This window comes from Myotis lucifugus, unplaced genomic scaffold, assembly GCF_000147115.1.
Source record: "Myotis lucifugus unplaced genomic scaffold, Myoluc2.0 scaffold_25, whole genome shotgun sequence".
Lineage (NCBI taxonomy): Eukaryota > Metazoa > Chordata > Mammalia > Chiroptera > Vespertilionidae > Myotis > Myotis lucifugus.
The window spans coordinates 4,269,546-4,295,410 of record NW_005871073.1 but is presented as its reverse complement, the minus strand read 5'-3'; the positions used below and the strand labels follow the sequence as shown (position 1 = coordinate 4,295,410).

The following is a 25,865-nucleotide window of genomic DNA, read 5'->3' as shown; positions in this document are numbered from 1 at the left end:
GTGTTTCAGGTTTAACTCAATGTGGCTTAAAGCAGTAGATTTACAGTGCCTTGTATTTAAAAAAAAACAATTATTGAAGTTTCTGAACTTAGAAGTCAGCACATATTTTTGTTTTAGATTTGATGTATGAAATTTTGATACAATTTCTTTTTGCCTTTTTATTTTTTTAAGAGGAGGATTCTGAATGAGCCTATAGAATGTATTTGTAGCTTTTGACCAGGAGTACTTGGTTTTATTAAGTGATTTTCACATTTACAGTGAGGTTTTAATATACAAAACAAAAAATGAGCTAATGATGCTTCAGATGTTGTATGTAATGTATTCTTTTTATTTTATGTGTAGATGGCTCTTGGACAAGTCCGAGCAGTACAACACACTGGGAGGGAATGCCCTCTCCTTTTAAAGGCAGGAATTTTTATTTATTACCTGTGTTTAGTATGTAAACGTGAAATAAACCAGTGGATTCTGATATGGACACAGTATTTCTTGGATTATGTGTCTGAATTTTTGCTGTACAACATTCTGATGTTTAATTAACTTTGAAGGGGGGAGGAGAATAGTACTTTATCAGTTGTTTATTCTAAGGTATGCATTGTATTCATCTGTAAAGGATGTAGATGAAGGTAGTCATGTAGTTGCTTTGAGTTTTCTGCTGAAGTTTATGCCTTGATATGTTTGGTGAAGAACAATAGAACAGTTTAGATCGAGATTGCCTTGTAATCTCATTTTAAAATTTATTTTGCATAGCTTTGTGGTCACTGTCTGATACACTCAACTTTTGATATGTCAACTTTTCACATTTTGATAGGTCTTCTTTTCTTCCAGTCTTCAGTTCCTACAGTGGGAAGCATCATTAGCCTTTAGCATGTGATATTTTGCTAGTAACGGACCTAAATACTTTGTCTTATAACATTCTAAAGTGCTTAACATACATTAAGGTCAGTGATTTGATACAATCAAAAAGAATTTTTTTAAAAAATGTCTGTGCATCTTTTAAACATGAATAGTTTGGGCTACGTTTTGGCACTTTTGGTTCAAATTACACAATACCCTCAGCTATTTCAATAAATGTTTATATTGATATTCTTGCTTGGGCAGGGGAACTGATTCATATATTTGTACTTATTGGCAAAAAAATTAAAAGACATTTAATTTTGCAGATCAACCAGATGCTAAGAAAGTTGCTCCTCAAAATGACTGTAAGTATTTATTTGAAGTTGGGTTAAAAAATAAAGTAACTGGATTTTAATTAGGGTTTTGTTCCTATCTTTTGTTGGGTATCTTTGAAGTTAGTTGGAGGCCATGAATATTATGTTATAATGAATTTCTTTGTAAATATGTGCATCCTATCTTTATGATCTTTCAGTTTTGGCCAGGTACATATTAATGAGATTAGACCATTAAGTTATTTTATATAGTCTCTTTTTTGCTCTATTTCTCATTTTTATTATGTTTTATTGGTCTATTTCTTAATCTATACATGCACCACTTGAAAAAGGACAGGTGTTTTTTTTCTATTTCATTGCTAGTAATGTCTGCCCTTTTGCTGACTTTTTTTGCTTACTGTCAATGTTGATTTAAGTATTCTGCATAAAATTTTACTCTCTTCAAGGTATTATCTGTGCATCAGGGAAAGATTTTGGAATTGCTTGATAAAAGTATTAAATATATGTGAACTTAAATTTAAACTTTTTCATTTTTATTTAATTTTTATGGTAGCTTTTGGGACGCAGTTACCACCGATGCATCAGCAGCAAAGGTATAGTCAAATGCTTTTCAAATGATTTGCAAGTTTTAGTTGAACTGTATGTAAAAACACAACCAAGTTAGTGTACAGTGAATATGTGTGTGTGTGTGTGTGTGTGTGTGTGTGTGTGTGTTTCATTTCCTTCATCTTAATAAGGTGATACAGAATGATCATTTTTCTTTTTTGAGTGACGTACATTTGTAGTTTGGAAGGATGGGTGTAATTAGATACATTTTAGAGAAAGTAAAGTGAATTAAAATACTATTTTTAAAAAAATTAAGTTGACAGTCCCTCAACTCTACTCCAGCTTCTTTGCATGCCTTCAGACTGTTCCATTCACCATACCCTCCTCACTTGATATGCGTTACCTTAAGATTCTAACTTTAACTACTCAAGCCATATTTTGACTATAAACAAACATGTTCCTGGAACCCTGGTTTGACCATTAGACCTCCATTTTCATCGATAGAGTACCTTTTATTTGTAAGTAAATTACCTTTCTTTAAAGGAAGATGTTAGTTTCTGGTTTTGCTTTTTTTAGCAGGTCTGTAATGACTGAAGAATACAAAGTTCCAGATGGAATGGTTGGATTTAGTAAGTAACCTGGTTTTTAAAGCTTTGAAAACAATCAAAACATACTTGGCAATCTTTCAGCTAATAATTTTCTTTTTTCTTTTCTAGTTATTGGCAGAGGAGGTGAACAAATCTCACGTATACAGCAGGAATCTGGATGCAAAATACAGATTGCTCCTGGTAACGTTATTTTGATGCTATTTTCATACTAAATAGAAAGCTAGCATATTTTTAAGCTTCTATTGAAAATTGTGGTATGTGTTAACCTTTTCTTAGCCTTAAACTTTTTTGTTTTATATTGTAGACAGTGGTGGCCTTCCAGAAAGGTCTTGTATGTTAACTGGAACACCTGAGTCTGTCCAGTAAGTATGAAAATCATGTGTCAAAGGCCAGCCCCCTTCTTTCTACTGAAGTACATTGCCTTTACAATTGAACTGACTTCCTCCTGCACTGTAAATTTCCCCTTCTTTTCTAGATAATTTCTAGTAGCATACAGACATGCTTGAAAATCTCACATTAACCAAAACCATCCCTGAACCCCACATTTATATTTCTCTGCTCCCTTTTACAACAAAACTCCTTAAATAAAGAGGTAGCTCTACTTTGGCATTATCATCTGCCTGTTTTCATGTTGTCATGACCTTACACCAGTCGAGCATTGATTCTCACTGTCCCGTTAAAATTGGTCTATTCGAGATCATGACTGGCCGCTTCCTCATTCGGCCTGTCAGCACTGTTTGACACAGTGGACCACTTGCCTAGATACCTACTTCTCTTCTTTCTCAGTTTATCTTGGTTGTCAGCCTTATCTTCCTGGGCTCAACATGAAAGTGCCACAAAATTCAGTCCTCTTACAATATATCTACACATACTCTTTGGATAACTTAATTTACTCTATTAAACTTCTTTTAATATATAGCTTTATATACCATAGATTTTTATGTTCTAAATTTTTATCTCCATCCTTGGTCTCTTTTTCTAAATTCCAGGCTCATATCCATCTACTCAGTGCCTCCACTTGAATGTCTATTAAGACATCTCAAACACAAGATTATTAGGAAATAAAATCATTTTACAGCCCATTCCCAGCTTTTATTTATACTCTTTTATCTCTTACATGTATGGCAACTCTGTTTTAATATTTTATCTCTCTCTTACTCCTCATTTATCATAAGCAAGTCTTGGTCATTTTTTATTCATAATTTATTTGAGATCCAGCTTTTTGCCACCTTATATACTACCATCTTATCTGTGATGTGATTTGCCTATATTACGTGTGTCCATTGTTTTAGCCGTGTTCAACAATGATCTATTCTTAAACAGTATAGCCATAGTGATTCTTCAAGATTGTGAGTCAATTCATAATACTTTGCTCAAAATCCCATAATGCTTAACTCAATTAGAGTAAAAATCAGTGTCTACCATGGCCTGCTTACCTGCTGTTTTTCTCACTTTATTTTTTTACCATTCACTCTGTTCTAGCCTCATGTAGCCTCTTGTATTTTTTGAGCACACCAAGCATGCCTCTCATTTGAGTCCTTTGTACTTTCTATTTCTCCTCTATTTTCAAATTCCCTCCGCCTCTTCCTTCAGGTCTTGGCTCAAATGTCTATCAGTAAGGTCTCCCATATCTACTTTCCATAAAATAGCATCCCTTCACACACATACACATTCTATCCTTATTTTGCTTTGATTTTCTTCATAGCCCTTCCCAAATGACATGTGATTTATTTAACGTTATTATTTTAATACGTTTTTGTTTATTATAGAGAGGAAGGAAGGGGGAGAGAAAAACTTCAGTGATGAGACAGGACCAGTGATTGATCAGCTGCCTCGTGCACAGCACCTATTTGGGATCAAGCCCACAACCCGGGCATGTCCCCTGACCAGGAATCGAACAGTGACATCCTTGTTCATAGGACGATGCTCAACCACTGAGCGATGCCAGAAGAAACTCTTGTCTCTTTTGTTCAGTGCTGTAACCCCATTAGCTAGAATGAAATGTGGTATATAACTGACATTTCTTAAGTATTTATTGAATTAATACATTTAAACACCTGAGTGACCAAAGTGATGGTTTAAAAATATAAATATTGCCCGGCCAGGTGTGACTCAGTGGTTGAACATCGACCTGTGAACCAAGAGGTCACTGTTCTATTCCTGGTCAGGGCATGTGCCTGGGTTGCAGGCTTTGATACCCTATAGGGGCCGTGCACGAGGTAGCCGATCATTGATTCTCTCTTGTGATTGAAGTTTCTACCTCTCTCCCTTCCTCTGAATTCAACAAAAATACATATTTTTTTAAAAAACATTTTATTTAGTGCTCATAAGAATCAATTTAATATTGCGATTAACTTTGGAATTTGAGTGCTGCTTAGAAATTTTGGAATCTCAAAAATATTTGAAAATTGTATACCTAGAAATTTGATTGAATAGTTCTAATCTTTGGCCCTAATGGCATTTTCTTTTAATTGAAATTATTAAAATTTAGCTTTAAGCCATCTAAACTGGAATTGGAAGAAGTAACTGGTTATATTTTATATTTCTTTTGGATAAGCTTTGGGGTATATTACAACTTATTTGACTGTTAATTTATTAACAGGTCAGCAAAACGATTACTGGACCAGATTGTTGAAAAAGGAAGACCAGCCCCTGGCTTCCATCATGGTGATGGACCAGGAAATGCAGTTCAAGAAATAATGATTCCAGCTAGCAAAGCTGGATTAGTTATTGGAAAGGGGGGAGAGACTATTAAACAACTTCAGGTATTATTTGTAAAATGATTACTATTCATCTGTTTTGAAGCCAATTTACTTCCATTCCCCTTTTATTAATACATACTTTTTTTTTTTATGATGAACAGGAACGGGCTGGAGTTAAAATGGTTATGATTCAAGATGGACCTCAGAACACTGGTGCTGACAAACCTCTTAGGATTACTGGAGATCCATACAAAGTTCAAGTAAACAAGTTTATATTTTACAAAGAAGGGGTTGGGGTGGGTGCAGAATGAGCAAAACATGTATGAATAAATTACAATGTTTTGAAACATGCTTTCTAAATTGGGTAATTTTTTTCTACTTCAGCAAGCCAAGGAAATGGTGTTAGAGTTAATTCGTGATCAAGGTGGTTTCAGAGAAGTTCGAAATGAGTATGGGTCAAGAATTGGAGGAAATGAAGGGATAGATGTAAGTAAAAATATTCAGAAATAGTTTTATGCTAATCTATAAGTAAAATAGAGTTTTTCCTGTTTTGTATTGCATAGCCTTCTCTAACATTGTATCCTCTTTTTTTCTCCCAGTTTCCACCTTAGAATATAGTAGTATTTTTTGTCTCTTATCACCCTACTTGATACAAAAAATGTTATATATACTTTTATGATTTGAGGCAGTTTGATTTTCAGTAAATGGTTTTTTAATACTTTGTCTCCTTTGCATAAGGTCCCCATTCCAAGATTTGCTGTTGGCATTGTAATAGGAAGAAATGGAGAGATGATTAAAAAAATACAAAATGATGCTGGTGTTCGAATTCAGTTTAAGCCAGGTGAGTACATACATTTAATTTTCTGAGTGTTGGTAGCAATTACTTTTGACACTGACACATTTAATGATAAATTAATTCGTTCTATTTCTTTTGTTTTGTTTTGAAGATGATGGAACAACACCTGACAGGATAGCACAAATAACAGGACCTCCAGACCGATGTCAACATGCTGCAGAAATTATTACAGACCTTCTTAGAAGTGTTCAGGTTGATAGAATACTAATATTTTCTTCGTTTTATTTTCATTCAGAAATTTTTTCTTTGGCTCCAGCCAGGTGTCTCAGTTGGTTAGAGGGTCATACTGTACACCAAAAGGGTTTGCAGGTTCAATTTCTGGTCAGGGCACACACCTAAGTTGCAGGTTTGATCCCTGGTTGGGGCCCATACAGGAGGCAACTGATCGATGTTTCTCTCTCACATCGGTGGTTGTTTCTCTTCCTCTCTCACATCAATAAAAACTTAAGCTTGGTTGAAAATTTTAAAATTTTCCTTCATCAAATCTGAAAGTCCCCCCTTTATTTTATATCAGAATCTGTTTAATAACTAAAAAGTTTGAAGTTGCTTTAAGGCAGACATCTTGGAGCAGGAAGGCAGCTACCTTACTCATTCCAGTATAAAATGAATAAATGGTGGTTATTACTGGCTGATTACTTGGACCAAGTTATCTCCCAACTTTTCTAAAGTTCTAATTTAGGGAAATGAAAGTTGAGGAAAATAGACATGTAATTTATTATGGAAAGAAGAGTGTATTTTTAGCTGACTTCGTTTTTTGTCTTTCTCTTTAGGCTGGTAATCCTGGTGGACCTGGACCTGGTGGTCGAGGGAGAGGTAGAGGTCAGGGCAACTGGAACATGGGACCACCTGGTGGACTTCAGGAATTTAATTTCATTGTACCAACTGGGAAAACTGGATTAATAATAGGAAAAGGCAAAGTATTTTAAACTCTTAACTCTTTTAATGTAGGGTTAAAATTTTAACCTATTATTTTTTCTGATGATATATCTGTTGTTCTAAACAGTGGTGGTGATTTTTCCTGAGCTGTATTTTAGTAGAAAAGTGTTATGTTGATGGTAATAACTAAAACAAATGAGAAGGGCCTTATATATATTTAAATAAAAAGAGTAGGCTTTGACTCACATGGGCTTCTAGAAGAGACCAACAGCTTAATTATTAGTGTAAGAAACTTGACCCCAAAAGTGGTCTGGGTGTTTTTGTTTACTGTGCTATTTCCTGATAGACATGTGTTTAAATTTTCAAAATTTTTTAATGTTACTTTATATTGCTTGTAAAAGCAGTTTAATTGAACCAAATATTTTGATTTTGATAAGTTACCAATTTTAAGGTTAGGTACAGATGTACTAAATTATGTCTTAAAACTCAAATGTATTTTAAGAGAAGCATGAAATGCTTTATACAGTTTGATTTAAGTATAGGAATAAATGGAAAATCGTAATAGAATTTTGGCAGATGGACTACTAGTCAAAGCTTAATGACCCATTTAATTGTGACTTTAAGTTTATTGAAGTAATATTAATTAATGACATTATATAAATTTCAAGTGTACGTCTATATCTGTATACCCTAATTTATACTTTACACCCAAAGTCTAGTTTCTTTCCATTGCCATTTATTTGACCCCCTTTGCCTAATTTGCCCTTCCCCACTGGTAATCATCATTCTGTTTGTATCTATGAGTTTGTATTTGTTAGTTCGTTTGTTACTTCCATTTTATTTTAATTACCTTTTCTTGTATCCTTTGAATTCTTAGAGAAATTATTGTGTTTTGATTTTAGGAGGTGAAACCATAAAAAGCATAAGCCAACAGTCTGGTGCAAGAATAGAACTTCAGAGAAATCCACCACCTAATGCAGACCCTAATATGAAGTTATTTACAATTCGTGGCACTCCACAACAAATAGACTATGCTCGGCAACTCATAGAAGAAAAGATTGGTGTGAGTATGCTTTAAACATCAATTTATAGCATAGGTTCTAGTCTAAAATTATAAGGCTCATCACATAATAGATAACATAAACAGAAAAGATTTTCCAGGAATGAAAGTAACCTAATTAAATACAGTAAAAGGTGTTCAGAACCTTATATTTGGGTGTGGGTAGATAAGAGGATAGCATTTCTTGCAGATATGTTCAGGTTGGAGAATTGTGAAACATATTTAAAGGATATAGTTAACAGGAATTCAGTGTTTATTAAGGGCTTTTACTATATGTAACCCTGGTGACACAAAGATGAGTCAGATACATCCCACTTTAAAGTAGAAATTTATAAATCCTAATTCTTAGGCAGTAATCTGGGGAGTTTTAAATGTAGGCTACTTGGGTGCTTTCCACCTCTACACATAACGCAGTTCTCATTCAAAATGTCTGGAATAGAGCCCAACATCTACTTTTAGAAAGATGGTTCAGGTGATTCTGATGCATGGCCAAGCTTGAAAGTGTTTCTGCCAGAAAAGTTTGCTGGTGGTAGTACAAAAATGTATGAAAAGTTTTGATTGTTCTTTCTTGTAAATGAGGTAAATAGTGCTTTACTGTTTGCTTTTATTATAAATAATATAGGGTGTGAGCAAGCATCTTAAACTATTAATAATAATTAGAATTTCTTGGAAAAATTTCTCCTTGGTGATTGCCATGCGTGGATGGGGTGCAAAAGAAGTTTGACACTGTTTCTGTCTGGGAAGTCAAAAAATAAATGTACAAGAAATACTTAAAGAATATCTTATAAAAATATACACACACAGCCCTGACTGGTTTGGCTCAGTGGATAGAGCGTCGGCCTGCGGACTGAAAGGTCCCAGGTTCGATTCCAGTCAAGGGCATGTACCTTGGTTGCGGGCACATTCCCAGGAGGGGGTTGTGCAGGAGGCAGCTGATCGATGTTTCTAACTCTCTATCCCTCTCCCTTCCTCTCTGTAAAAAAATCAATAAAATATATTTAAATATATATATATATACACAAACATTGTATGGGCAATACGTGTAATTGCACAGAGACATGAAGAAAATAATTGTGGAATCAGTTTGGCAGAGATTAATGCAGAAAAATGAATAGCACATCTTGGTTTTGAATTTTACTATGCACGGATCAGGATTCCTTCTGGATTGGTGGACAAACAGAATAGAATGTCCGAGAGAAGCTAAACAACCTGAGTTCAAAATACTCTGGCTCTTGCTGGTGTTTTCAGCAGTTAGAGCATTGGTCTACACACTGAAGGGTCTTGGGGTAACATCAATTGTGTCTCTCCCTCTCTTCCACTCTCTCTAAAAATCAGTGGAAAAATATATTCTCAGTTGAGAATTTAACAAAATAAATACTCTGAATTATTTACTGACTGTGATCTTAGGGAACCTAATAGTCATTCTTGCCTTAGTCTGTTACCTACTTTATAGGGTTTAGGGATTAAATGATTTAGGTATGAGTGTGTGGTGCGTGTGTATTACTTAAGAGTGCCTGGCACATCACTCTGAAAATATTCCTACTTAACCCTGGCCAGTGTGGGTTAGTTGGTTGGGCGTCATCCCATGCACCAAAAGGTCACTGGTTTCATTCCCAGTCAGGGCACATGCCCGGGTTGTGGGCTCCATCCCCAGTAGGAGGCTGCAGGTAGCTGCCAATCGATGTTTCTCTCCCTCTGAATAAAAACACATTTCTTTAAATGTTGATACTTTTTCAGTAATTTTTTATTTATTTTTTATTTTTTTACTATTTCGAAATGGTGGGTTATAGATAATAGAATATTGGAAGTGGGGGGGTGATGACAGCAATTAGAGACCTAAAGAGACATCCTAATAAAAGGAACTTTAAAAATCATGAAGGTTAGCCCTGGCCAGTGTGGCTCAGTTGGTTGGGCGTCAGCTTGTGCATTGAAAGGTTGGTTCAATTCCCAGTCAGGGTCCATGCCTAGGTTGTGGGGCTTGATACCCAGTAAGGAGCAGCAGGAGGCAGCTGATCAGTGTTCCACTCTCACATCGGTATTTCTTCCCTCTCCCTTCCTCTCTCTAAAAATCATTTTAAAATATTCATTTTTTTTTTTAAAAATCACGGAGGTTAGCTTCATTATTTTGTAGTGAGAAAAATGACAACCAAATGTAGTTTAAAAACAATTTTGTCCAAAATGTCTCATGGTAAGTATTAACTGAAATGAAAGGGTGTTTTAGGGCAGTTAAATCTAGTGGTCTTTACAAGTTGGATTAATAAAAAAAGACATCAACTAAGTATTTTTTCTTAAATGTTTTTATTGAGTTTAGAGACAGGAAGGGAAAGGGAGAGACACATTGACTGGCTGCCTCCTGCACTCCCTCTACTAGGGATTGAGTGCCCTGACCCAGGAATTGACCTTTGAGTTGTTCGGCCATTGGTGTTTTTCTGATTTTTGTAAGTCATTTTGCTTTTTTGCAGGGCCCAGTAAATCCTTTAGGGCCACCTGTACCCCATGGGGCCCCATGGTGTCCCAGGGCCCCATGGGCCTCCTGGGCCTCCTGGGCCTGGAGCTCCAATGGGACCATACAACCCTGCACCTTATAATCCAGGACCACCTGGCCCTGCTCCTCAGTAAGTACTGGGTTTTCTTTGTGCTTTTCCCCAAAGATTCTAGCTTTTGGTAAGTCATATTCTTACATTGTTTTATATCTTTTCAGTGGTCCTCCAGCCCCTTATGCTCCCCAGGGGTGGGGAAATGCATATCCACACTGGCAGCAACAGGCCCCTCCTGATCCAGGTAAAAGATGCTTATCATTCTTGTGTAATTTGTATTGTTTTTCACTCCTTATATTTTCTAGTGTTATTTCTACATTGTGTGCCATTTTCTGCACGTATTTCACTCTTTCAACAGGAGTGTTAAGTTCTGGTTCTACCACAGTGTGTAAGATTGGTGTGAATATGGTCTATCATGGAACCTTTTTCGACCTGCATTTGGTTTTCTCTACTTTTGAAATTACACAGCAGAGTGCTAAAAGCCAAAAGCTATAGGAAGAAGTGCAATGTCTTGGGCTTTAGGTACTAGTGCCATTACATGTATATAGTATGTTACGAGTCTAAATGGAGTGTTTAATACTTGGGCATTAAACTCCTCTAAGTTCTCAAATTATGTAAGTTGTCTGTTTTAGTATTCTAGATACGGTAACTTTACCTGTTAGTAAAAATCAGGCCTGTATTTAATATCTACATGTTAAAACTCTAAAGTACACTTTTTTCAAATATTTTCTCTGCTCAGATCTGGATTTTATATATATTACATTCTGTTCAATTCTATGTTATTTTATCCCCACCATGGTCAAAGGGCATTTATCGAAACCAATTAACAATTTTTTATGATTCTTTTTTCTCACCCACTACCTACCTTTAGGCCTCTTTCACTGGAGTAGTTTCAAGGAAGGTACTGAATTAATGGATTCTTTTCCACACTAGTTAATATTTGTATTTTAAAAACCTAAAAAATTAGGTGAAACACTCGTATTTAAATGTGGCCCCCATGTTCTATAACATACTTTAATTTCAAAGGAAGTGTATTCTTTGGAAATGATGACACAGCATGGCAGTCACGCAATAGCCACAACATCCACTAAACAACTTGAGGGTGCTAGAATCTGGGTGTGCAAAGAGTAGTTTATATTCTGTAGCAGAAGAGTGCATTTCAAGAGATAGCAATAATGTGATAGAAGGACTTATAGAAGAGTCAAATGTTATTTACTATATAGTCTAAAGTTAGTCTTTTAAGAATGAAAGGATTTTCTTCCCTCTTGTAAACTAATTGAGATGGTGTGATAAGCAGAGGAATCACCATTTAAGAGATTCAACATGTTGGTTAAGTTAAGGGGCAGATTTATATTGGGTAACTTGGATATGCAGAGTAGCACCTATGAGCCCTGTTTGGGTAGGTAGCATGATTGAGAAAATGATGGGAATAGAGAAGTGGTCTCTATCACAATCTCATTTTCCCACTTGGAGTAGTAGTGAAGTAACAGTTGGTTAATGAATGTGGTTTCTAGCATTGCTTTGGGGAAAGCAAGAATCCAGTTAGCCAGAAGAGATGAGCTAAAGTTAGATGTTGCTTAAATTAGACTTAACATATAAAAACCAAATAAATGATTTAAATGAAATTGTATTGACAATAAAGACAATATTCTCTGAACTAAAATCTGTTTCGATAAAAATTTAATGGGCTGTTAAGCATTTATATAGAGTCAAAAGATTAGACCTCAAAATGAAACAGGCCCTAGATAAATTCTAATCTTACAACTTAGTAATTGTGGCATAACAAGCACATTTTTTAACCCCTCTAAATCTATATTTATGCATAAAATAGTGGTACATGAATGAATGAATATTATGTTGAATGAATGATAGTAAGTTCTCATGTATGTAAACAGGCTGGTTTTCTATTTTTCACTTGGATGGCATCTTTTTATTTTCTTTACTATTGCTTTAATGCACTTTAAGACTGTTTTTCTTATATGAAGTTCATTCAGGAGTACCAGTATCACTTCCTAAAGTCTTTAATCTCGCTTTCTCTATCCAGACATGGTATGAAGTGAAAATATTTTGTATTTATTAGTATACAGGTTAATGACACTATTGAGACATAAATATCCAATGTAGAAAAGCAAGTTCTTACTTGAGAAGGATTAGGAGGGTGGTGTAATGTCTTGGAATTATATCACCTTAAAATTATATCCCTCTAAAAATTCCTTTTTTTCTCAACCTTCATTCACTTTTATTAAGCAGCTGGAAATTGCTGCCCATTTGGGATGAAGGCTATAAACAGATTACATTATAGATGCTAACTCTAGCTAAGACAATGACATTCTTCTTGAGGCTGTAAACTAATAAAGATATACCTGTAATACCATATGATAGTATAAAGGACAGAATCAATAGAGGATTTCTGTTTCTAAGAAGTCTCAAACTGTTCAAGTATCAGTTGATTTTTATGAAGAATGAGTGAAGGTGAGCCAAGTGCAGAGGAAGTATAATATGCTCAAAGGCCCAGATATAAGATGGTAACTTCTGAAAGTATAAGCCGTTTATTGTAGTCAGAATATGAGTGTTAGAAAAATATTGACATAGGGAAGATGAGGCTGGAATGGAAAGGATAAGTCAGGGGGTCCAGATCATTAAAGATTTTGGATGATAGACTATACCTAAGATCTTAGACCAGTGGTTCTCAACCTTCCTATGCCTCGACCCTTTAATACAGTACCTCATGTTGTGGTGACCCCCAACCATAAAATTATTTTCGTTGCTACTTCATAACTGTATTTTGCTAGTTATGAATCGTAATGTAAATATCTGCTATGCAGGATGTATTTTCATTGTTACAAATTGAACATAATTAAAGCATAGTGATTAATCACAAAAACAATATGTAATTATATATGTGTTTTCTGATGGTCTTAGGCGATCCCTGTGAAAGGGTCGTTCAACCCCCAAAGGGGTCGCGACCCACAGGTTGAGAACTGCTGTCTTAGACAGTCCTGAAGACTCTACGGAATAAATGAAGAATTTCAAGTAGGACTATGACATCAAGTTTATGTTTTAGGATAATCACTGTGAAATATGATGAGATGAAATATGGCTAATCTCTGTTTCCTTTTCTAAGATTAAGTTGTGTTTTTATTGAAAACGAGACAGGAGAAAGTTCATAGTTCTGTAATAATTGTTTCTTTCTTGTACAGCTTAGTCCCTAGAAATCCTTTCGTTTAGTTATCTGCCATATAGAAAGAACTGTTGGGCTTGAGGCAAAACTGATTTAGAAAGAAAACACAGGATGGTTTGAGACAAAACATTGGATTTAGAGAAAAGATCTTTTATTCCTATCCGAATCCTGTCACCAACTCGTTTTCTAAGATCTAGGAATGCCAGTTAATCTCTGAACCTCTTTTTTCTATAAAAGCTAGGGGTAACAGTGAAATTAATAGAAGAATTTGAAAGTTTCTACTTATTTTTAAGTCTAGTTAATTTTGGGGTCTGTGGGGTCTATATATTTGCCAGGGTGTGTGTGTACATATGAGAGAGAGAATAATAAAATTCAGGTGCAAATGTTGAACTTGTGTTTATTCTAGCTAAGGCAGGAACTGATCCAAATTCCCCAGCTTGGGCTGCATATTATGCTCACTATTACCAACAGCAAGCACAGCCACCACCTGCAGCTCCCACTGGTGCACCAACTACAGCCCAAACCAATGGACAAGGTAACTATGGTAATAAAACTTTTTTTTATATATATACGTGTGTGTGTGTGTGTGTGTGTGTGTGTGTGTGTGTGTGTGTGAGAGAGAGAGAGAGAGAGAGAGAGAGAGAGAGAGAGAGAGAGAGATGGGGGGGTGGGGGACACCTGTGTTTGGAATTATATATAAAATGCATGTGATACCCCAAAATTCCTAATTCTTACAGCTTTGGTAAGCAGACTTTTTAAAAATAGGTTACTTTTTTAGTCACAAACTTGTATAAAAGTTGTAAGATATATTAGAGAACAGGAACACCCAATAACCTAGTTATTAGTGTTTCATCCCTTATTAACACTCCCCCCCCCCACCCCTTTTTATTACCTTCTCTACCAGGTGTCCATGTCCATTATCATTAGTCTTTGTCAGAACCATTATGGCCAAGCTGTAGAAATGATGCCTCATTTAAAATACTCATTTCTGTATTAATCCAAAAATCCATGTCCATCATGCAGCCCTCCACATTAGTTGATCAACATTGATACATTATTACTGTCCCAGTACACAGTCCTTAATTCAGATTTCACCATTTGACCCAACAATTGTTTTGTGATCCAGGATCCCATCTGGTAACATGTTTTTATGAGTTGTCAGGTCTATTCTGTCTCATCAATCAGGAAAAAACAGTTTGGTGTGTTTTTTTTTTAATGTTGTAAAGAGTACAGACCTTTTGCTTTGTGGGATGATACTCAGTCTTTTGTTATGAAGATGATGTCATGCTCATGAGGTCCTGTTTGTGGTATGGCAAGAATACCTCAGAAATTATGATGTGCTCTTGTGTGTTACATCAAGAGGTCATATTTTGATCTGTTTCTTCCCTGGAAATGGCAACCTTTGGTTATCTGCCATATAGAACTGTTGTGCTTAAGGCAAAACATGGTGACTTGGTTATATTGGTGTCTGCCAGGTTTCTATACCATAGAATTACAGTTTTTCTCTTTGAAAATTACTATTTTCTGGAGAGTTATAATGAGACTAGACTACTAATCTGTATCTCATTGGCCTTCGCCTTCATTGATTAACACCTGCCTCATTCATTCAGCTACAATTATGATGGTAATTTCTATTCCCATTATTCATTTTACATTAATAGTTGGTAGTTTATTGTCAAAAAGAGTTCCCCCCCCTTCCTGCTTGCTTCTTTATATCAGTATGGGTTCCTGTTTTATTCAATAGGTTGTATTTTAGACTGTCTACTATTTTGATTATGGAATTGTCCTAGGTTTGACTAGTCAGGAGTACTTTCAAGATCGCTCCTATATCCTTTTGACATGCCTGTCATTCTCTAAGCATTTTCTTACTTTCTTGCAGAATAAGATGCTCATTTTGTGCTCTCTGGGCTCCAGCCCTAGAATCAGCCATTTTTCCAAAGAGCCCTGATTCCTTTTAGTAGATGATGGTATTTAGAAACCAAACTCAATGTGTTCATTTCTACTGAGGCGTCATTGCTTCTAGCTCCTTTCAATGTACAGAACTTATGTAATTTAGGTAAATACATACATACCTACATAAGCATGTATATTGCTGGAGTCCAACCCCAGCAGGTCCGGGGTCCCCAAAGATGTGGACGGAGTCGGCGAAGAAGGAATGACACGAAGACAGCCTTCAGTTGATCAGCAGCCTAGTCAGGACCTCTAGCCAGGATCTCCAGCCAAAGTTCTGGTCGGAGTTCTGGTTAGGAACTGATGAGGATCTGATGTTTATTGTCTTGTTACATCCATATTTATACCAGCCGATTTTAATCCTGTCAATTTCTATTACAAAGGTTAGGGCGTTTCTTATCTCCATTCCAGGGAGTAAAGATTATGTAGCTTAACTACCCGCCTGGCACTTAATTAAGGGGTTGTATCCCCTCCCTAACCTCAGGGAAAAATCCCTACCTGGGAAAACAACCTTTCTCGGAGAGGTGACCTTGGTTAAAACACATAGCGCCAAGAAGGTGAGCAAACATATTAAGAACAGTATGCCATATATGCCAGGTCCCTTGAAACAGCAAGGATGGACCGGCTCCCGGCAGTATATGTGTTTAAATGTATGTAAAATATATATATTTTTTAGACTGTGCATTCATATCACCTACAATTAATTACATTCTTGTACTTCAAGGTTCTTTTTAGCCTTTTCATGTTTATAAATGGTGAGGGACCTGGTATCCTCGGTGTGTTTTCTTATGTGACAAGTGAATTTACTTGCATGCTCAGTTTAGCTACTCTTCCTTCCAAATACATAGACTATCTTCTCTGTCCACCAACTTTGTACCTTAGTGTACACCAGAAGGGGTACCACTGTCACACAGCACCCTTCCTTCCCCCAACTCTTCCACTCAAGAAAGTGAAGGAAAAGACCAAATTGTCTCTTGAAAACTTGAATCTTTTTCTTTTCTTTTCTTTTTCTTGAACAAGGTGATCAACAGAATCCAGCTCCAGCTGGACAGGTTGATTATACCAAGGCTTGGGAAGAATACTACAAGAAAATGGGTATGTTCTACATTTCCTTTTTTATACATTTAATTAAATTGAAACATTTAGTAAATATTACTCTAGAAGGTTGAAGATTTCAATAAAAGCATGTTTGTATCATGTTTTTGTTTCTTTGGGCTTTCACTGATTAACTTTTAAAATCTTAAAAGAATAATTGAGCAAGAATGCATTCCAAAATCACTAAACGTTCAGATGTTTCGAGGTCATTACAAATAGTAATTCTTAAATTTGTGATTACATAATAAGGAAACATTTTTATTTGTAAACCCATTTGTCAATCATTTACCAATTGAAACTAAAAATTTTTCTCCTGGCACATATGACATTGTATATTACCTACATTTTTGTTATATATGTTAGTAGCCAAAATGGCATAGGTTAAATTCTAGAGTGCCAAAGAAAAATATGTATGTGTGGTATTATAATAGTGTCCCCCCTTTTCTTCAGGGGATACGATAAACTCCAAGACCCCCCATGGATGCCTGAAACCAGAGATAGTAAATGTATAAATTAGGCACAGTAAGAGATTAACAATCATTATGAAATAAGCAATTATGATAATACTAGAGGCCCAATGCATGAAATTCGTGCAAGGAGCTCAGCCCTCACAGCCTGGTGGCCTTGTGGCCCCGTGGCCCCGCCCACTGGTCTTTCTGGAAGATTGTTCTGCCATCTGGTCTAATTAGCATATTAGCTCTTTATTATATAGGATAAGTAAGGGTTTCTTGAACACAAGCCTTAAATACTGGAACAGTTGATCTCATAACAGCTACCAGGAGACTAACGTATGAGTAGCATATACAGTGTGGATATGTTGGACATAGGGAGATGATTCACCTCTTGAGAGGGAGGGAGTACGATGGATCCAGATTTCATCACACTTCTCAGAACTGTGCAATTTAAAATGTGAGTTGCTTATTTCTGGGATTTTCTATACAATATTTCTGACCACAGTTGACTAGAAAAGGGGAGACCATTGTATTTTTGGTGCAAAATAATCAGATAAGTAACCTACGGTGACAGAGAAAGTTACTTAAATGGCATTTTCATGTATGAAAAAGAAAAAAACAATCACCTAAAAAGGCCATTTTCATTCAATAACTGTAGAGGACTGTGTGCCAAGTATAGTGATAGATGCCTACAGTGTGATTGTGGGAATAACAGCTAGGAACCCTGCCCTTCTGGTTATCATACTCTAATGGAGGTACAGTTGTTAATCAAGTATTCAGCAAATACATTCATACATACTGTTGTGAATGAAAAGAACTATCTTCACTAACACTTTACATGTGCAGATTGAGAAACAGAGGTCACAACTACAACTAAGTGATGGAACCTGAATTTGATCTCTAAGAGGTCCTAAGTAAAAAATTTGCCTTTTTCAGGGACCGTTTGTACAAGTTTTTTGTTTGTTTGTTTGTTTGTTTTTCCAGGTGCTTATGCTCTTGGTCATTTATAAACAATACAGCTTACAACATAGCCAGTTGTCATAAATGAAAGTTAAACTTGCCCATCTTTCACTAGTATAGAAAGACATAGGTGATAGAATTTTTTCATAAGATATAGTCTACTTGTGATTCTCAGTGTAAATTTTGATGTTTTCTTCGTCATTTTCACAGGAAAAAATTATAGTAATCTTTTCTTGTATAAAAGTACATATACCTGGTGATAAGGATTTTTTTTACACAACTGATTTGTTTAAGGAAGGAGAATTCATTTTCCTGCCCAGCCAGTGTGGCTCAGTGGTTGGGCATCGAACTAAGAACCAGGAGTTCATGGTTCGACTCCCAGTCAGGGCATTTACCCTGGTTGCAGGCTCAATCCCAGTGTGGGGTGTGCAGGAGGCAGCCGATCAATGATTCTCTCTCATTGATGTTTCTCTCTCTCTCTCTTCCTTTCCCTTCCTCTCTGAAATAATTTTAAAAAATATTTTTTTAAAGGCAGTTTTATAAAGAAAAATTCAGAGCTCACTTTAAAAAAATGTGCTCTGGCCAGGCAGTCATAATAAAGATATATTTTTTTAAAAAAGAAAAGACAAATAATTTTCCCTGTTAGAATGACTTTCAAAGAAAGTCATGCAGCATGTTATTCTTGAGGCTATAAAAGATTCATTAATTTACTTTTTTTTTTGACCCAGTTTATTTCAAGTAGTTCTGTAACAGCTAAAACTCTGTAAAAAGATAGTTTTAAAAAAACCTTTTAACCTCAAAACAGTATACTGTAGTTACAGTGATTGCATAGTTTATTGTCCAAACTGGGATGCTATTTAGAATAACTGGAAATCATTTTGTGACAACATAGTGGTCAGGACCTCTGGTCACCTTAATTTTTATGAAAAAGCTTCACCATTTTAAAGATTTAAGCATGTAAAGGTTAAAAATCATTAGGTCCAATTTGTGTTTTCACAATGGGTAATATGCCAGAGATGTTTCATATATATATATAATTTTTTTTTTGTAATCTTCACCAGAGGATATGTTTTATTGGTTTTTAGAGAGGGAGGAAGGGAGAGAGAAAGAGAAAAATCAATGTGGGAGAAACATTGATCAGTTGCTTCCTATACATGGCCTGTCTGGGGATTGAACAGCAACCTAGGTATGTACCCTGACTGGGAATCGAACCCACAACCTTTTGGTGTATGGGATGATGCTCCAACCAACTGAGCTATCCAGCCAGGGCTGTTCCCTGTATTATTAAAAGTGGGTAAAAACAAAGGCCTATTAGTAGACTTAAGTAATTACTGGGGAATGAGTATGATTTCTGCTTTATTATATTTTATTCTTTCTTTGCAACATGATCATTAGTAAATTTGCTATTTAACCATTTTACATTTTGCTTGCCCAAAATGAATGGGTATGTTGAATATAATCTGCGAGGTCTTAATACCATTCAAATTTTTATGAAGGGTAGATACTTCACTTTGCCTTTCTTTTAATTTTTCATTTTCTACCTTTTCCCTACTTACTACTCTATTAAATTCTAATTTTAGAAAAAGTATGTTGAACTGTCTTGAATCCTTTGTGGAGAAAGATGATAAATAAAAATAATTAAATAACACCACATTTGACTGAAGATTTTCCTTAACCCCTTCCTTCACCTTCTTTTCAGTTGTGTGTTTTTCTGTAGTATAATGGTCAGCTGTTAATTTTATGACCAAGGTGGGCTGGTGGTTGAGTGATTTCATGTTATCTTAAAGGAAATAATGTTAAGGGGGTTTTTTAATGATACAAGGTCAATTTTTTTTTCCTATCATAGTTCTTTTTGTAAATGATTGGTTGCTTAACTGATCTAATTACAAGGTACATTACTTGTCCTTAAGATCTATTTAGAATAAGCACAAATAAGAGACCTTAAAGCATTAGAATAATACAGTTCAATCTTTGAGATTTTTAAATGGAAGGAAAGAAAGGTGTAATAAAGTATCAAAGATCTTTACCTCCAAATCTAACTCCCTTATTTGGAGAGGCTAAGTTTTACTCTTCCAGTGGCAGAACAAGGGTTTCCTGGGAACTTGGTTGTTCTGATTCCCAATCAGTGCCCTCTTCACCAAATGAAGCAGGCTATTGTAGCTTTTAAAGCCTAATTTCAGCTTTTCCTGTCAAGAACAGGAAATCTCCACTAACACTATAAATTTGTCATTATTTGCTTCTTGGTAAATAAACCTCTTTTCAAACATGCAGGTTAAGTTTTTAAATTTGTTTTGTGAAAACATTCTGTTTTCTGGGATTAACAGAATTTAGGAGAGGAATTCTTTTTAAAGACAAGATTCTAGAGGGTTATAGAAGGCAATTTTAAGTCATACAAGCAAAGACGGCAATCTGGGGGGTTGGATATTTTTGAAGCTCGAATGAAGGAAACTTCAAGTAAATACCCTGTGAACAAACAGGTTTTCAAAGTAGAGACAAGCAATTCCTATTTTGAAGATGGTAAGTGAAGGCATTTTGGAAGAAAAGTTTGACTTGAAGGCTCTTATAATGTTAAGCACTGATATGGTGGACTTGTAAGCGTTAGCCTAAAATGGGGAGAGAGTGGTTGTTTGAAGGATGCTAATATATAGAGATAACCAAGTATGAAAAAAATCTATTCAAGCGAGGCTGGCTCTTGGGCTATAATAAAATGTTACATGTGAACTGTAGAGCAAGTCTTACTTCTTGAATGAGATGAAATTAAAGTCAAACTCTATACATTGTGAAGCTGTATGTGAATATTAAGTGGTGGTCTGTTAAAGTATAAACTAAACTATCTGGCATCAACACTGTTTTTGAACTGAGGGAAAGAATAAAGGGGAGCAAGTTAAGGACATGTCCTAAAAAGGGCAGAGAAGCACAAGAGGCTAGTGGACAGCCAAATCATAAGTAGATCAGATAGGAAGAGTCTTTCCCTATTTTCAGCTGGGCAAAATGAATCACATCTAGCAAACATAAAAACAGCTTTCTGTATGTATGTGCTCCAGTATTTTTTGTTTAGCTGTAATTTTATAAAGCCAATTGAATTACATATTAAATAAATGCTGTTCCAATAAAGGAACTAAATAGGTAAACACATGCTTTCTTTCTCCCTGACCTTTTATTTTTAAAAAATGTTTATACCGTTAGAAAAATTGGAAAAATAGTAAAGCAAATACCCATATTTATATTTTTCTACCCAGAATCACCTTTTTTTTTTTTTAAGTTTGACATATGTACTTTGTGTATATACATGTTTTATGTGCCTGGCACATTTTCAGAGTAAGTTGCAGGCTGGTAGCTCTAAATAAATTATTTCAATAGCAGCAGCCCTGCGGGAGTTTCTCAATGGTTAAGCGTTGACCCAGGAACCAGGTATCACTGGTTCGATTCCCTGAAATTGATATTTTTTTTTCAGTAGTAGCAATACAAAGACCATATTTAAGTGTGGGGGGTTTTTGTCTTAATCCAGAGCCTGTTTAAGGTTCGTGCATTATATTTGATTGTTGTGTCTCTTTAATCTCTTAAATTCAGAAAAGTTGCCTTGCCTAGTAAAATAACTGCTCATGAAGGCTCTTGAGTTTTGTGTTTCATTGATCTTGTTGCTTAGAACCTCGTTGGTAATTGTTCTTTATGTCCATCAGGTTATTTATAATAAAATTGTGTTGTAATTTGAACACATGTATTAAAACTTTAAACATGTCATTAAAAAGGTATAGATTAGTCTTTATACATGTACACATATATATTTATACATATATGTAGTTTATGGGTTACTAATCAGGAAACAAATCTTTGGGCAGGTCTTAAAATAATAGTCTTTGCATTTTATTTAAAATATGTACTGTAACAGATACACATGAATGAGAGATCAAAAAATAGTGGCCCCGCCCACCAGTCACTGCCAGGGAACCATAGACTATTTACATGAAGCATTTAAAAAAAAAATTATAGTTGGCCATGAGGCACTTTTTAAAACAAAATTTGGAAAATTAATAGTTTATAAATTCTTTAATTGAATCAACATCATGCTTATATCTTTACCTTAATTAAATTATATGGATGGGTTTGTTTTTATTTTTTATTAATAGTGATGACATAATGCAAAAAGAAAATAAAGAGCATTCTAATTTTTTTATTACAGAGTAGTTTTCTGACACTGGTGAAAACTTAAACGAGCAATTCAGATCCTCTGCTTTTGTCTTTATAAGCTATACTTACAGTGGATATAGTTTTGTATTTAAAAAGGGGATTAGATCAACAAGGGCAGACACAGGTTTATTCGAAGGCTTGGGAGGAATATTATAAGAAGCATGGTATTGTCTTCATTAGAAATGGGATTCTTTTGGACTTTCAATTGTGGTTACAATAACAAAGTTCTGTTTTCTCAAAGGTCAAGCTGTTCCTGCTCCAACTGGTGCTCCACCAGGTGGTCAGCCAGATTACAGTGCAGCCTGGGCTGAATACTATAGACAACAAGCAGCCTACTATGCCCAGACAAGTCCCCAGGGAATGCCACAGCATCCTCCAGCACCTCAGGTATAATAAATTTGTTGATGTGTTAAAAACTCCAGTCATGTTTTCTGCATGTTTACTATTTTGTTTGTTTGGGATTGATTATGTTTGCCTTTTTAATTTTTATATGGCAAAATATAACTAAATGAAGGACTATGATGTACTGTTGGGTTGCTTTTGGCTTTGTTTTTTTTATAATGCTTTATGGCATCTGAGTGCTGAACATTTCTATAATGCCTTTAATTTTAAAAATAAATTTTTTTCCCCCAGGGATTTGCAAATCATGCAAGAAGCCACCACCATTTATATTAACCAGTTTTTCTTTCTTAAAGGATTCACTCCTGAGTTAGCTCCATTTAAAGGATTTTCTTTAACTTTTTGTGTATTTCTTATGTATCTCTTCTGCACAGGGCCAATAATAAGAAGTGGACAATACAGTATTTGCTTCATTGTGTGGGGGAAAAATACCTTTGTTAAATATATGGATGCAGACGACTTGATGAAGATCTTAATTTTGTTTTTGGTTTAAAATAGTAGTTTTTTTTTCTTTTGAAAATGTACAAAATATCTATCACTACTGATAGGAGGTTAATATTTCTGTGTAGAAATGAAAATTGGTTTGTTTTTAGTATTTAGTGTAGATGTACACATTCCAGCAAATGTATTTGCAACTATTATGTGGTCAATGCTTTGTGATATAAATGTACTTTTTCAATGTATACTTTCACTTTTAAAATGCCTGTTTTGTGCTTTACAATAAATGATATGAAACCTCCTGTGTCGGTAAGTTGGATATGTGGGTAAAGAATTCATAATTTCTTAGCAATGATAAATTAAGATACATATACACAAATATATAAGCTTTCCCCATGAAATATTAATTGAATTTTTAAACACTGGCATGTTTTTTTTCCCCTTGCAGTATAGTAATAGATTGGAGGATCTTTTCCATTTATTGTATTTGGCTGTTTCAGCACAAGTAATCCTGATATCTTCTTTTTTTTTTTTTTTCCTTCTGTTTGATTAAAAACTGCATGTGTATACAATGATCTTTTGGCATACTTCCATTGAATTAACAGTGAAATTTCCTTTTATACATGACCACTGTTTCAGACCTGTACTGCTGCTATAACAGTTAACCTTTCTGTTCTTAATTTGATAATTACTTGATTTCCAAGACTGTTTCAGCATAACTAACTTTAAACAGTTTTCAGATAGTGAATATGAGTAGTCTGATAAGAACAGTTTTTTATGTGAAGCAACTCTTTCAATGTATACGATATTAGTGTGTTTCTTTTTAAATTAAGGGTAGAAAAGTGAATAGTTTGCAAAAAAGTATAATAGTTACAGTGCATCTGCCATTGAAACATTATTGAGATATGGAAATGTTCAAGCTCTTTTCCTTTTTTTTCTTTTTGCAGTATAGATAAGCTTTGTTTTGTAAATGCACAAGTCCAGTCATTGAATCAACTTAATTTTTTTATGTACTTGAAATCATTTTATTACTCTATGACACTCATGCTGAAGTTTTGATATTTTGTTGAAATCCATTGTTTTACTCTGCATATTTGTTGGCTCTTTGCATATTAATATATTAGACTACATGCAAATACAGTCTGTCTTGCCATTGTCTGTTGAAGTGCAGGTTTGATCCAGCCAGTATAGAACTAGCTCTGTAGGGGTGAGGAGGACTGTGCTGTGTATCATCCTTGATTGTGTTCCTTCAAGGAGCATTGCACTGTAAGTACATCAGAATGACAAATTGATGAACTGCAACAGTATCTTTTTGTCAATGTTCCACATAATGTAAATGCCATACTTTGTGTGAATATTATGTTGGAATACAGTGCTGATATCTTGGAAAACCATAAATGCTTCTTAATTTAACATAGAATAATACATAGGTCTTTTTTTTTAAGTGAGCTCAATGGGTAAGTATTTTTTATATGCTTTAGCTATAGCTAAAGAAAACTGATCATTAACAAAATTGAATAGTATTACTCATTGGTGCTCCTAAAATATATTGTTTTTCAGTATAATATATGCATATTTTGTATATTAATAATGAAAGACTTGAAATGTATCAGACAGAAGTGGTTTTCAGTTTGCAAATATATTAAGCAATGTAGCAGTTTTAACACCATTTCATAAATATGTTCTTTCATTGGTAGGGAGCACCATTTGTTGTTTTGAATATACTGTAAAGGAAGATGTACAAGAACATAAATGTTGAGATTACCTAGGGTAGAAAATTAGCAGTACAGTTCATTGTGGATATTTTGAAATGTTTTTGATTGTTTTATAGAAGTTAGAGTGACTTCCATTACCCTTATGTAGATATGGATATGTAGCTCTAGTTTGAAGTTTAATCCTTAGGGAGTTAGTTATCTGTTATTTTTAAGAGTAGGGTATTGACATGAACAATTTCAGTATTTTGCATGATACTGTTTTATAGATGACCTTTAGGAAAGTGGTACATTTATTAATTAAACTGAAGAGATAGTTCAGTTAGATTCAATATCATAACTCACAAATTGGAGGCTGTTGATTTTGATTCATTTAAACTTTAAAATCTTTATTAATTGCAAACAGTGCAATTATTTATGCTTCACAGTGCCTTCCCAGACCTTCCACCTTAGGTTCTGCTGCAAAAAGCAACAGGTAAGCACAACCTAAGGACATATATAAATAAATATTTCAATACATTAATGTTGTCCCTGTGAGGTTTTTGTGGTTGTGTATTCAAAAGCAATCTGCTACTGCTTCCCCCAAATGTATCTTGTTATTTATGCTACTATTTCAGTGGAAAGTCTGTAAGTTGTTCAAACAGCTGTTTACATTTCTAGGTAATGTTTTTATTTTAATTAAACAAGAAAGAATGATGAGTAGATTGCTGCTGTAATTGAACTACATCACCCTTTGTAATCTTTTCCCATAGAAAAATTGTTACATTTAAGAAAAGGCAATTACATAGATTTTAAGATTTAGGAAGTCACTTGGTCAGAAAGTTCAACAGCCTTCACAATCTTTTTAAGATTTATAGGACATTTTCTTTGCCCTCCAAAGCTATTGAGTCTTTGTTTTTTTCTTATTCTTGAACTAGAGCAATTCAGTAAGGCCATTATGGGTGAGAGTTTTATTATGTCTCCTTTTTAGACAGTTTGGGTTTTATAACTTTTATATACACTGAAAAAGGAAAAAAATTATAAAGAAAACTGGCAGTATGTTTTGATAAAAGGCATGTGCATCAGTGAAATGGTAACTGTTTAGCAAATAACCTTGCATAATCTGTATAGCAACCAGTATTTTTCTGATTTATAATATT

At 34.8% G+C, this 25,865-nt stretch overlaps 1 protein-coding gene across 1 annotated transcript in view; it reads left to right on the top strand.

Annotated features, from left to right (window-relative positions):
• The window catches only part of FUBP1 (far upstream element binding protein 1), a 36,620-nt gene that overhangs the window by 8,868 nt on the left and 1,887 nt on the right, over window positions 1–25,865 (top strand). Inside the window, 20 exon segments of the mRNA XM_014453554.2 lie at window positions 343–405; window positions 1,161–1,199; window positions 1,720–1,759; window positions 2,289–2,341; window positions 2,429–2,500; window positions 2,625–2,682; window positions 4,923–5,085; window positions 5,184–5,282; window positions 5,407–5,508; window positions 5,761–5,863; window positions 5,970–6,070; window positions 6,649–6,790; window positions 7,657–7,817; window positions 10,277–10,312; window positions 10,314–10,429; window positions 10,516–10,595; window positions 13,939–14,067; window positions 16,503–16,577; window positions 22,419–22,564; window positions 25,155–25,201. Of these exon segments, the coding sequence (XP_014309040.2) occupies window positions 343–405; window positions 1,161–1,199; window positions 1,720–1,759; window positions 2,289–2,341; window positions 2,429–2,500; window positions 2,625–2,682; window positions 4,923–5,085; window positions 5,184–5,282; window positions 5,407–5,508; window positions 5,761–5,863; window positions 5,970–6,070; window positions 6,649–6,790; window positions 7,657–7,817; window positions 10,277–10,312; window positions 10,314–10,429; window positions 10,516–10,595; window positions 13,939–14,067; window positions 16,503–16,577; window positions 22,419–22,564; window positions 25,155–25,201 (1,825 nt within the window).